Source organism: Ciconia boyciana, chromosome 8, assembly GCF_034638445.1.
Source record: "Ciconia boyciana chromosome 8, ASM3463844v1, whole genome shotgun sequence".
NCBI lineage: Eukaryota > Metazoa > Chordata > Aves > Ciconiiformes > Ciconiidae > Ciconia > Ciconia boyciana.
The window spans coordinates 58,149,527-58,164,070 of record NC_132941.1 but is presented as its reverse complement, the minus strand read 5'-3'; the positions used below and the strand labels follow the sequence as shown (position 1 = coordinate 58,164,070).

General features: G+C 40.5%; 1 protein-coding gene across 1 annotated transcript in view; it reads right to left on the bottom strand.

The window, feature by feature from the left end:
• Nucleotides 1-14,544, bottom strand: part of ATRNL1 (attractin like 1) — a 536,524-nt gene that overhangs the window by 411,118 nt on the left and 110,862 nt on the right. Inside the window, exons 13-14 of the mRNA XM_072870268.1 lie at nt 13,127-13,245; nt 134-266 (exon numbers count right to left, since the gene is read on the bottom strand). Of these exons, the coding sequence (XP_072726369.1) occupies nt 134-266; nt 13,127-13,245 (252 nt within the window). The remainder of the gene's footprint in view (nt 1-133; nt 267-13,126; nt 13,246-14,544) is intronic.

Below are 14,544 nucleotides of genomic sequence, written 5' to 3'. Positions count from 1 at the left end.
GTGGGGAGAGTCAGCACGAGTGAAACAAATCCAGGTCTCCTCATTGAACAAATATTCTTTGCAATAATGGAGGAGATTTACTCAGCTTTGCAAACAACTACAGAAAGCAGCATCGCTGCCCCAGAGCCCTTACCAGGTAGTGCCTGGCACTCCTGCTGCCGCTGGTCCCACTGGCAGTTCAGGTGTAGCGAGCAGCTCTTGCAGCTGGTCAGTTTATTGCAGATCTGTTCATTCCTCACATGACACTTGGTGTAGTTTTTAACTGACTATAAAAACAAAACAGACAAAACAGTATCTCAAATATATGTCAAACTATCAACAAAGCAGAAGTCAAAACTGAAACACACAGCAGGTGGATCCCTCCCAGAAAACCACAGCCACCTAAAAGCTAGGTTGAATTTAAGCTCTCTGTCTAGATTCCCTTATCAGTTGCAGAGAGTATGAAACGCATCTCTAGAGCACAAATCACCCCACCTGTCCTGCACAACCAACTTTGAGTGGGCCAAACAGTACTTTGAAGATGTCACTTCCCTGTACAGAGCCCAGGAAGAGCTTAAATAACTAAATCAAATCTCTATTTCTTAGATAGTTCAGGGATATGCTCTCACTAAATTATTTCATCCTATGCAGGTTAAAGCAAGCAAAATAATCAAACAGAATATTAAAAGTGGCACAAGATACAGGTGTAAAATAATTACACATCATTGACTGAAGGTGCAATAATATGGTCGTCTTTGTTTATCTCAATTAAATGAAACAAAAATAGGAGCTATAGACCAGTAGTCACAAAACACAAGAAGGATTTGTCAAAAATTTCAATCATGTTATTTTATAGATTTACCTGCAAACCTGTATGCAACATAGCTAGTATAAAATTTACAGAATCTACAGGAAACCATTTTGTCAAACAGTGACATAAAACCAGGAATAACATTATTCCTTTGGTACCTTAGTATACAAGAAATGGAGTAAACACTGAAGAAATTTCTACTTGGTTTTCTTGTTGTGTTTGGTTTGGTTTTTTCCTGAAAACTGAGGTCTTCCTTTCCAAGTTAGGCATTTTGAATACAAGTCTTCTTTTTCCCCCCCTGCACAGTACTTTTAATTAAGATGTAATATTGATATCTTATTTAATAAACGACCCAAAATCCTCAGCCAATTCATCAGCTTATCCATAAGGCTGTCTCTACTAACTTCATTTCAAGGTAATAATTAAAAATAAGTTCTAATACAAGACAGCTTTATACTTACAGAATGGTTGAGGTTGGAAGGAACCTCTGGAGGTCATCTTGTCCAACCCTAACAACCCTTGTCTCTAACAACAAAAGATTCATTCATGCATAGTAGGTGGACAATCTGCTCAGCTTAGTGGCAGAGCTACAAGAGGAAGTAGAAAGGTTAAGGAGCATCAGGGAGTCTCAGAAAGAGATAGACTGGTGGAACCATGCTCTGCTCTCCCTGAGACAGAAACAGGAAGAGCCAGCAGAAAAAAACCAAGATCGAGGGGATCCCGTATCCTCCCCCTGCCAGGCTGAAGGAAGTAGCTTAAAGCAAAGGAGTGAATGGAGGCAAGTCCATGCTCGGGGCGGCAGGCGAACCCCCTCCTTGCCCACCTCGCCTTCCCAGGTGCCTCTGTACAACAGGGATGAGGCTTTGGATGTGGAAGGCCAGGCAATGGATGACATGGATGACAGTCCATCTGCACCAGATGTGTCGCCAAGGTCAGAAAGGCCTACCCCCCGTATCATGAGCACCTCCACAAGGAAGAAAAGATGGGTTATAGTTGTAGGCGACTCCCTTCTGAGTGGAACAGAGGGTCCCAGATGACAGACAGACCCTCTTCATAAGGAAGTCTGCTGCCTCCCTGGGGCCCAGGTTAAGGATATCACTAGGAAACTTTCTAGCCTGGTACGGCCCTCAGACTATTACCCATTACTGTTCTTCCATGTGGGTGGTGATGAAGCCACAACACGTAATCCAAGGGCGATCAGAAGAGACTTCAGGGCCTTGGGACAGTTGGTAAGGGAATTTGGAGCACAGGTTATTTTTTCCTGTCTCCTTCCAGTTGTGGGCAGTGACATTGGAAGAAACAGACGGGACTAGTCTCTTAATACATGGCTCCGTGGCTGGTGTCACCACCACAATTTTGGGTTTTTCGATAATGGCCTACACAGCACCAGGCTTGCTGGCGTCTAATGGGATTCATCTTTCTCAAATGGGGAAGAGGGTCTTTGCTCACGAGCTAGCAGGGCTCACTGACAGAGCTATAAACTAGACTTGAAGGGGGAAGGGGATAATATCAGGCTTGCCCATGACATGCTGTGGGATGACACGCCAAGGTTAGAGGGACAGGGTGCTAGCAAGCGCCCTCAGCCTATTACTCGGGCATGCTGGCTACACTGCAGCACACTTGAAGTCCTACAGAGATGAGCCAGGGGCTCCTGAGGTAATAGGAGCCACCAGGGAAACACCAGTGAAATACCTCAAAGGAATTAAGGGGTGTTCCTCTAAGAAGGTAACATGGCCAGCAGCCCAGATGAAGTGCCTCTACACCAATGCAGGCAGCACGGGCAACAAACAGGAGTTGGAAGCCACTGTGCTGCTAGAAAGCTATGACCTGATTGCCATTACTGAAACTTGGTGGGACAAATCCCATGACTGGAGTGTGGCTATTGATGGCTACAGGCTATGCAGAAGGGACATGCAAGGAAGGAGGGGCAGAGGCCTTGCCCTCTACATCAAGAAATGGATAGTGTGTGAAGAGTTGTCTCTGAACAATAGCCACAAGCAGGTTGAAAGCTTACAGGTAAGAATCAGAGACCGAGGCAACCAAAGGGAACCTTGTGGTTGGTGTCTACTACAGCCCGCCCGATCAAGGAGAGTCTACTGATGAAGCCTTCTTCCTCCAGCTACAGGAGGCATCACGCTCACAGGCTATTGTCCTGCTGGGGGACTTCAACCACCCTGACATCTGCTGGAGAAGTAGCACAGCAAGCTGTGGGCAATGCAGGAGACTCCTAGGATGCATTGAGGATAATTTCTTAAGCCAGGTAATAGACAGTCCTACCAGAGCAGATGTGATACTGGACCTGTTGGCCAGCAACACAAGTGAGCTAATCGGTGATGTCAAGATTGGAGGCAGCCCAGGCTGCAGGGATCATGCACTGGTGGAGTTCGCAGTCCTGAGGGATATGGGTAAGGTGAAGAGTGAAGTCAGGACCCTACATTTTAGGAAAGCAAACTTCCAGCTCTTCAAGGAGTTAGTCAATAGGACCCCCGGGAAACTTCCCTCGGGGACAACGGAGCAGAACAGAGCTGGCAGATCTTTAAGGACATCTTCCATAGAGCGCAAGAGCTCTCAATACCCAGGTGTAAGAAGTCAGGAAAGGAAGGCAAAAGACCAGCATGGATGAGTCAAGACCTGCTGGTCAAACTAAAGGGCAAAAAGGAAATGCACAGGCAGTGGAAGCAGGGACAGGTATCCTGGGAAGATGTTGTGGTTTAGCTTCAGTTGGCAACTAAGCACCACACAGCCGCTTGCTCACCCTCCCCCCCCACCCAGTGGGATAGGGTAGAGAATTGGAAGAGCAAAAGTAAGAAAACCCGTGAGTTAAGAACAGTTTAATAATTGGAAAAAATATATAATATTAATAATAATAATAGTAAATTGTAATGAAAAGGAAAACAACGAGAGAGACAGAGAGAGAGAGAGAGAGGAACAAAACCCGGGGGGGGGGGAGTGAGGCAACCACTCACCACCTGCCGACCGATGCCCAGCCAGTCCCCCAGCAGCGATCACTACCCCCTGGCCAATTCCCCCCAGTTTATATACTGAACATGACATCATATGGTATGGAATAGTCCTTTGGGCAGTTTGGATCAACTATCTTGGCTGTGCCCCCTGCCAGCTTCTTGTTCACCCGGCAGAGCATGGGAAGCTGAAAAGTCCTTGACAAGTACAAATGTTACTTAGCAACAACTAAAGCATCAGTGTGTTATCAACATTATTCTCATCCTAAATCCAAAACACAGCACTATATTAGCTACTAGGAAGAAAATTAACTCTATCCCAGCCAAAACCAGGACAGAAGAGTATAAGGATGCTGCCCAGTTGTGTAGGGATGGGGTCAGGAAGGCCAAGGTGCAGCTGGAGCTGAACTCGGCAAGAGATGCAAGGAATAATAAGAAGGGCTTCTACAGGTATGTCAGCCAGAAAAGGAAGGTCAAAGAAAGAATACCCCCCTGATGAGCAAGACTGGCAAACTGGTAACAACGGACAAGGAGAAGGCTAAGGTACTCAACAACTTTGCCTCAGTCTTCATTGGCAACCTCTCTTCCCACACCTCTCAAGTGGATGGACCACAAGACGGGGACTGGGGGAGCAAAATCCCTCCCACTGTAAGAGAAGATCAGGTTCATGACCACCTGAGGAACCTGAACATATATAAGTCTATGGAACCTGAAGAGGTGCATCCCAGAGTCCTGAGGGAATTGGCTGATGTAGTTGCCAACCACTCTCCATGATATCTGAAAAGTCGTGAAGTCAGGTGAAGTCCCTGGTGAGTGGAAAAAGGGAAACATTGCACCCATTTTTAAAAAGGGTAGAAAGGAGGACCTTGGGAACTACCAACCTGTCGGACACACCTCTGTGCCTGGGAAGAGCATGGAACAGATCCTCCTAGAAGCTATGCTAAGGCACATGGAGAACAGGGAGGTGATTCGAGACAGCCAGCATGGCTTCACCAAGGGCAAGTCCTGCCTCACCAACCTAGTGGCCTTCTATGGTGGAGTGACTACATCAGTAGACAAGGGAAGAGCTACGGATGTCATCTACCTGGACTTCTGTAAGGCCTTTGACACAGTCCCCCACAACATCCTTCTCTATAAATTGGAGAGATATGGATTTGATGGGTTGACTGTTTGGTGGATGAGGAATTGGTTGGATGGTCGCATCCAGAGGGTAGCAGTCAATGGCTCAATGTCCAGATGGAGATCAGTGACGAGTGGTGTCCCTCAGGGGTCCGTATTGGGACCAGTACTGTTTAACATCTTCATCAATGACCCTCAGCAAGTTTGCAGACAACACCAAACTGAGTGGTGTGGTTGACATGCCTGAGGGACGGGATGCCATCCAGAGGGACCTGGACAAGCTGGAGAAGTGGGCCTGTGTGAACCTCATGAGGTTCAACAAGGCCAAGTGCAGGCTCCTGCACCTGGATTGGAGCAATCCCCAGTATCAGTACAGGCTGGGGGATGAAGGGATTGAGAGCAGCCCTGCAGAGAAGGACTTGGGGGTACAGATGAACGAAAAGCTGGACATGAGCCAACAATGTGCACTTGCAGCCCAGAAAGCCAACCATATCCTGGGCTGCATCAAAAGAAGCATGGCCAGCAGGTCGAGGGAAGGGATTCTGCCCCTCTACTCTGCTCTGGTGAGACCTCACCTGCAGCACTGCGGCCAGCTCTGGAGCCCTCAGCACAAGAAGGACATGGACCTGTTGGAGTGGGTCCAGAGAAGGGCCACAAAAATGATCAGAGGGATGGAACACCTCTCCTATGAAGAAAGGCTGAGAGAGTTGGGGTTATGCAGCCTGGAGAAGAGAAGGCTCTGGGGAGACCTTATAGCAGCCTCGCAGTACCTGAAGGGGGCCTATAAGAAAGATGGGGACAAACTTTTTACCAGGGCCTGTTGTGACAGGACAAGGAATAATGGTTTTAAACCAAAGGAGGGTAGATTTAGACTAGATACAAGAAAGAATTTTTTTATTATGAGGGTGGTGAAACACTGGAATGGCTTGCCCAGAAAGGTGGTAGATGCCTCATCCCTGGAAACATTCAAGGTCAGGTTGGATGGGGCTCTGAGCAACCTCATCTAGTTGAAGATGTCCCTGCTCATTGCAGGGGGGTGGGACTAGTGACCTTTAAAGGTCCCTTCCAATCCAAAGCATTCTATGATTCTGTGATTAAAAAAAAAAATAGTAGCAAAAATGGATTGCACTTAAGATAGCAACTGTATGGTTTACATGACAATTTTCATTACTTTCCTTTCTAATAGTCTCCTGCAGTATGATAAAGCACATCTAAAGGGGCAATATGACAATAAGTTACACAGTTGTTGGCACTGGAATGATGATGATAGGGCATCAACCTACTGTAGTCAGGAGGGGAAGACAACCAGCCTCCTTTTATTTTATTTTTTTTTTAAAGTCCTGAAATAACGCAATTATTAAAATTAATTTTCAATCTCACACAGGACCAGCTTCATTCCTGCTGAAGAATACTGCTGTTTAGGGATTTGTTTGTTGCCTTTATTGGCTCAGATGCCCATCAGTTAGCTTATTATAAAAGGTACTCACTGGTTTTTTGGTCGATAAGAAAGGCTACTGTGAAGCAAAAAAGAACCAGAGAACCAGTTCTAGGAGAAGGCATCTACACCACAGTATGAAACAGAGTCAAAGGCAATTCCATAAAGTAACAGAATGCCTATCTAGGCCAATAAATGCATACAAACAGCAAAGAACAAAAAACCTTTGGTACAAACCCACATTTAGTTTCACTCAGTCATGATGCATATTCACAAAACTGCTTGAGATGCTTTAAAGAGAATTTTAGAGCACAAGTAACCACCATCTGCTCATTTATAATACCTCAACAAATACTCGCTTTTTACACTTCATGATCACATAGTCAAAATCCTTAAGCATTCAGATTGTTTTTAGAAATTATATACTCTTTAGTGATATTACATACAGATTACAATTTTTCAACTAAACCAAGGTATTTGTTCTATTACTTTCTAATCATGAAGCTTGTGGTGCACTGGTTATTTAATGTTTAAAATAAAATTCAAAGTACTAGTGACTATTCTGTAATAATGTTCTCTGTTTGTATTCCCTTATTCCCAGCACTTATTTCCCTTAAATCCAATTTAAACATTGCTTGCCTGAAAATCTCATTAGTTCAATGTAGATGTGAATCCAATAGGTAATTCATATTAACACAATATTAAGGTTATAACTTAAGCTACCAAACCCAATGAAATTCAGAAATATGACAGCCCATCTGTTACTGAAGTTCTATATTGCTGTAGGATATTTATAATGTTTACACACCAAAGTATGAGTAAATCGTGTTATATATAAAGTTTCCCACTTATGTCTGATTTACTTAGATTTTTTCAGTACTGATCTTGACATGCTGTTGTATAGACAGACTTATGAAGTGCAGTGATTTTCTGCATATCCACTGTAGAATGAAAATATTACAGTAGTTTATCTTAGAATTTCAGAAATTGCTATTAAATAATGTACCTCCTCCTCCTCCTGGATTTTTCACGTTAACAGTATAATCTTGTCTAGTTTGCCTAGTCCAACTGTAAATTATTGATCTAATAGATTTGCTACTGTTTCTCTGAAGCTACTCCCAAATCTTACTATTGAGTACTATTGAGTACTTAGTCTTAAATTTTCTTTTTTTCCTCCAAGATAAATTTGATTCTACTCATAATTCCTTCTACTACTTTATGCATTTCCCCTTGACTATCCTTTGAATTCCTCAAATGTAGGCAGATTGCTATTATTATTATTATTATTGGTACTAGTGTAGCATCCAAGGACTCCCATCATGAAAGAGGACATTAACTTTCTGGAAGTGGTGCAAGCATTACAAAAAGAACATTATTCTTGTCTTTAAGGCACTGTGTAAAAATGTTTAACGATGTAGGACTACAGCTCTCTTTGAAGCATCCTCTAGTATCCTATATCCCTCAGCAAGATGCTCTTTATCGTACCTTTCATGGGTTCTACAATGTTCAGTTTATGTTGCCACACTCAGATATAAAATACTTTTAAATCACATACCAATTTGGCTGTATTTAGGTTACTTACATCAACTGGGGCTTTGTTGTATTGCATGTGTGGAGACTGACACACAAGAAATTCACACTGCTACTGGAGGTAAGGATGTGGTTGGTCACAATTACAGAAGGAACACGTCCCCCTTGTAGGAACATGTCCCCCTTGTAGCTTTTGAAAGCAATGAGGCTTTCAAAAATGCAATACAGACTGGATGCAGGAATACTTCAGCTGTTCCTCTTCCCATCACAGTCTCTCCAAACAATAAAAGTCACATGCACTCCACTTGAAAAGACACATCAGAGACCATACTCTGACCAAAAAAGTATTACATTCATGTGCTGTTGCCTGGTGTTCTTGATCCCAATTCATTAAGTGTTCTCAATTTATTCTGCCCTCCCATAGGTCTGCTGTTTGTTACAGTAAAAGAGTAGGTATTTTAACAAGCTTAATGTGAAGATTCAGAATAAGAGCTGAAATTTTATAAGAAAAGCTTTTTTTTTTTAAAATTTTTTTTCCAAGCACTTGTATGCGTTGGAAAGAAAACATTTTCTCTCAATCAACATTTTTCAAGTAAAGGTTAGTATAATATTACTGCTGCATTTCAAGCCTTCAAAATACTTTCCTTAAGTAATATGGGAATAAGTTACTTTATTTGCAAACTTTTAGTGTGGGCAGTTAACATTTCTATAAACTGAAGGATTATAGGCCAACCTTGTAGATAACCAGTGGAGCATATTATTACAGCTACCCTATCTGCAGTGATTACTTCAATTTTCACTGTCGAGGAGTAAGACAACGGAAGGGGAGAAGGAAGCCATTTCTTGTTAATTCCTGAAGCTTGCCTTTCAGGACTGCTGTTTCGATCTGAAGTGTAGTTTGGTGTGGAGCCAGGAAATGAGAAGAGTTATTTTGAGGATACAAAGAATCAAAACAATTTGTTTTGATAACTAGTGCAAGCATTTCCCATTGTTTCCCAAAGAACAGGGTGAGGGAGTAGACAAAGAAGTGGGTTGAAAAAAAAAATACAGTAAAAAAAGATGGAGAAGGGAAAACCTTCAAAATTCTTTCACATTATAAATATCAAAAAGAAGCCAACATATTTTCCAGTAACAACCTACATGCATACATAAATACTTTTACATTTTTCAGTCTGTAAGTCTATCAGCACTTGAGCCAATCACAAATATAAGTGGCATGGTACTTGTTCAAACCAAGCTCATGCTCCCCTTTCTCAAGCACATTGCCTAAACAAGGCTGGCAAGCAGGAGGCATTCCAGTACTTTCAGGGCTTCAATGCAATCACACTTTTTGAATGTACCTGCATGTGCCTGCAAAAATAAAACAGCTTTATGGCCATAATGTGGACTTGCTATATTGCTAGCCTTAAAAATGATTACTCTTTTAATATATTAAGGCTCTCTGCCACTTTACCAACAAATATTTTGCTCCATTTCTGAGGAGCAAAAACTAATTGATAAAGTAATTTTTTTTACTCTAAAATTCAGGCACTCTCTGGTCTTCCTCAGTAAAGGAAGCTTTGCCTTTTATTGCAACTGGTGGGCCCTCTTGAGTCATTTAACATTTTATTTGCCACAAGGTACAAAAAGATTTTGCTTTCATGGCATAGCTCCTCCCCAAGAAGCAGACCAATTCTTTGCTTACTCTTCCATGCTACTGTCTAAAGAAAGATGACACCTTGTAAAGGAGTAGCAATTCAAAAAGAAATTAATCTCTCGCCAAAGCTTTTTTGGGGGGGTAAAAACTGAAAGGTAAAATTATAAAATTAACAGCTTTTCCTGAGAATATTTCCATTACAAAATAGTCAATTTTATGAACAACACAATCAGCAAGGGGGTATCATTCTCACAGGATGAGAGAGAAAGCTTTTTATGTGCAGATGTACGAAGTGAATATAGTTTCATAAACTTAGTAAGCAGATCCGGATCTGCTTGTTTTCCTCTATCAAGAGACAGGCAAAACGCATCAGAATCAGCGAGGACCAGGAAGACGCTTAGGATATTACAGAGTACAAATGAAAGTGTCAAAGTGCAAGATCAATGTAATAGACTTAAGGGCAGTGAACTGCTAGTAAAAGTCAATACAAACTACTCCACAAAAATCTGAAATACACCACAAGCAGGATACAGAATTTTTTTGAAAAAGCAAAGGAAGGAAGATGTGAGACAGAGAAGCTAAGGAAAAAAGGCAGATATGAGCATGACAGAAAGCTTTTCCCCAATTTTAGAAGAGGAAAGGGTGATATGTAGTGCTTAGAGGGACACATATGCAACACTATTAGGTTTTACAAGTCAACCAAAACATTCCTGTTTAAATTTCCATCTTTGATGCAGACATCCAATGAATGGGAGAAAAAGAATAGGTCCATCAATGATGTAGTTTCCTTCTTTGCAACAAAGTCTTATACAATATTCTGTGTTTCAAAGCTGAAAACAGCCCTGGACTAGATGCAAGATGCTCCATGAAAGAGCTTGAAAGAGGAAGTTATACAGATATTAGTATGCCCTATTTCATGAGTTCTGTACTTGGCATAAGACAGTATTAATGACAGTAGTATAGTTGCTTTTACCCCTAAGGCAAACCAGTATCTGTATTTGCACATTTTTGAAAAAAGGTAGAGTAGGTGTTCTTACCATTTTTAGCATCCATCAATCTCAACAAAGATAAAAATTAAATAAATTCTTTTTTATTTTATAAACACTGCATTTTATTATGGAATAACTTCAGTGTTTTATGTAAAACCACTGTAAGCAGTCTGGGGAATTTCAATGGTGTAATTTCTCAAGGCAACCTTCAAAATCCTTATTATAACAGACAAAATCTCTAACAGATATATTTAATGGTAGAAAACAGACAACAAGGCACTACCACTAGCATGCTGTTCAATCTACTCACGAGCCAAATTTCAGTACCACCTCGAACCACTCCACATATTTTAAGTAAACTGTTTCCCAGTTGGGCAAGACAGGATAAGCATTCACCCCTCAATATCTGCATCAGATATGATGGGGTCAACTAAAACCATAGTATGCAGAAGTATCCCACATATGTGGGGTTTTATAGGAGAAAAACAAACCAGCTTGCTAGTGCTGAAATGAGCCAGACCTCCAGAACAACCTGGCATTGCAAGCTTCTGCTTGCAATTACATCAGATATGAGTGTAATGATATATACCTTGATGATCCATGAGTCTGCATAGTAGTGGAACATAGTGTCCTGTTAATGTGCTGACCCACATCAGATGGTGAGCATGGGCAGGTATATGTGTATCATCAATGCATTAGTACTACTTATGAAGTCCATCTGTCCAAACAGAGTTATTTCAGGGAAATTTCCATATTTTACAGCGCTTCCAATCAGCAGAACAGTCACTGCTTTGCAAATATCCATGACCATAAGGCCAATGCCAAACTGATTGCCAACATACCTTTAGTATGCTGGCCATTTTCCATGAAGCAAAAAGCAACAGATTCTAAAACATTATTGTCTGTCTCACCTGGATGTTCTATGATCTTGGTAATAAATCAAGGTCTTTGTACAGCTGCAAAAATGGGGCTTTCTCCTTCTGACGTTTCTGAGTCTACAGCTTGTTATCTCATATTACCTTCACAGTACTGTCACAACATTTTCATTTTGTGGGCTTAGTCCAGAAGTAGCAGTCTATGAAAATGGATAATCAGCCTGATCCATTCCGTTTCTCCACATGGTGCCATTCTGTGGATGCTGTTTTGGTGAGTTTAATGTTGATAGCTGCAAAATTCTGTCTCCATCATCTCCCAGCCAATAAACAATTTTGCAATAGCCACTTTCAACTTACGATAGTAACTCTTTTCAGAAATAATTTCAATGCATTTTGACTATCCCATTTGTTAGTAACTCCACTAACAGCCTTTGCTATCCACTTCAAACCCTGAATAAAAGACAGGAAATTATATAGAAAAGACTGATGCATCAGTTGCTAACTATGCTGACAATCTTGGTCATGAAAGGTTGTCAAAGAAGGATACTGAACTGGGAAGCTTGTGCTAAAATACGCAGTGCTCCACATTTATTAGGGATGAAGATGGCCTGCTCCTTAGCAACTATTCCTTGCTTAAGAGCTGAAAACCACGGTTAGAAAATTTGCTATACTATACTAATATAGTATAATGTGTTAGGAAAGGAAGAGTCCTTGAAGATCAAAGGAAACTAACCATTAGTGCCTGGAACGTGAAATCACTCTGACAGACTTATAAAATGACTGCTGATGAATTTATGTCTGCATTGCTTTTATTAGTAGTGACTAGCTACAAATGCCAGTGATTAGAGCTGGCTTTGCTCACTTCGAATAGACAAGAACTGTGTCAGAGTCAATCCAACTCACACCTTAATTTTTCTGCCTGGAGAACAAGATTGATTTGCACCAGGTTCAAAACAGAGAGCAGGCTACTTTTACTAATGGAAGTGTGTAAAGAAAAGATTTGGAACTCAAGTACAGCCAGATCTTTGGAGCTAGCTGAAAAATATGAAGCAAAATTTATAAAGCTAAAATACTATTATAAGCTTGTCAAAAATCAAATGAGCAAGCAAGAGATGCAGCAGCTGGTGGACAACAACATAAAATATAAAACACAGCACTATGCAATATTAAAAGTAGAAAAATAAAACTTGTATGAATCTATATGTTCTTATTGTCTATACAAAGATCAGAACAATCTTACCAAATCATCACAAGCCAGTTAATCTCATGGTGACAGAGACTCATATTCCTTTAATGAGATGACAAGTAACTCCTTGACTAAAAGAAAAACATTTCTATGACAATCAATGATCAGAATACCAAGACTAACGAGACTGACCTGGTCCTCTTTGAAAGTGAAAAAAAAAACCAGCCACCCTTCATGGGATTCCACAGTTTCTGCCTGCGTACTGTACACCACATATGCACAAAATCCAAGTTGATAATTACTCTGGGACATTCCAAATGTCATTAATTAGGAGATAACAGTATTTGTCCTGAGAGATATACAGTGGGCCAACACAATCCTAAAGAATACATTAATTTTCTTCCCTGGAATAAATATCTTTGCTGCAGTCCAACTCTGCCCTCTGCAACATTTTTACTGCAAAAGCCAGGCAAACATGCTTATGTTTGTGTTCAAAACAAGCTACTATTAGTCTACCATTCCCCTTTCATTTGCGGCAACAGGCCTCTGGTTTAGCTAGAAAAGAAACAGTATTAATAATATGATCATAGATTTGCAAAGACTCACCATGCTACAGTTACTATTCGCTGAAATGCATTTCTTGTCATCACACCACTGGCACCCGTTTGTATTGGCAGTACAGCTCGCACAGTCCGCGTATCGGTAACATCTGTCATCTGCAGCAGCTGTAATACAAATGGAAGTCAAAAAGAAACAACACACAGAAGGAGAATAATACCACATTTTAAACACTTGCTTAGAGTATTTTCTGCTACATCCTTTATTTGAACTCTAGCTGTTCATAAATGTTTAAGTTACCGTAGGAAATTAATTCTATTCAGCTAATGTGATTTACTCCTTTAAAAATTCCTTTAGTAACAACTATATTTGAAGGTTCATAAGTCTCATATCAACTGAAGGAATATTCACTGATCTGCAGTATACAAAATTCTCTTAGTACAGTGCATGAATTAAGAGTATCAGAAAGTTTCTTAAACTATTCATTCTTCACTCCTTTAACACAGAAGAAAGATTTTCTTCAGATGCAGGTTTCTGATAAAAATATTAGATTGCTACGCAAGAAGGCAATGGTAAAAGTAGTACATTTAAAAAATCTGAGATGGATATTAGCAACACACAAACATTTTAAGTCTTTATAAATTAATTTATAAACCTAATAATGATTGTTAATTTATAGTTCTGTGCTTTCTCTACAAAAAATATTTGAGAAAGAGTTCATGTTAAATCCTTAATACAAGCCTTTAGGACTTGGACTAAAATTTATGTTATTTAAAACAGTTTGGGACACAAATGATTACTTCTGTTTAAAGGAGGCAAAAATTTGAAAAACCACCATGACCCAAAACAGGAGAATTCCTACCATCTCCTACACTGATTACTGTGTTTAACTCCTATGCGGTTTGACTTCTTTAGTCCTGGGATCATGCAAGTTTCAGAGATTCTCTTGCCAGGGAAGCCTTGCTATCCAAGAATTGATGTTTTGCAAACCCACTAAAATTTCCACTTATCCTTTAATGTTGACCATCAGCAGTTTCTCAGATGATACTCTCAACCAGATAACAATTGAGCCAAGTGATGTAAAAGAATATATGGAAAATTGGCTTTTGGCAGAATATTACCACCTGAAACTGGAAGGATTTGACAGCAGTGAAGTGGCACCATCCACACAACTTTTTTGGAACTCTACATACGTCATCTCTTGCAAGTTTAGTTGGAGTTCATTCCCACTGCAGCGGCTGTATTTTAGAAAATGCTCTAACTTTTCTATTTTCCTTCAGCCTGTGTGTGCTTTGTTTTGTTTGGTTGGTTTTTTAAACACCTGTTGATAAGCTTTCCTAAGCTTTTTATAAGATCCACTTTCATCTGTATTACTTTTTAATTTAGTGTCTCAAGATTTTTCTTTTTACAAAGAGCTGAAACTTTCTAGACTCTAGATCTCTAAATGTTATGAAATTGTACAAAAG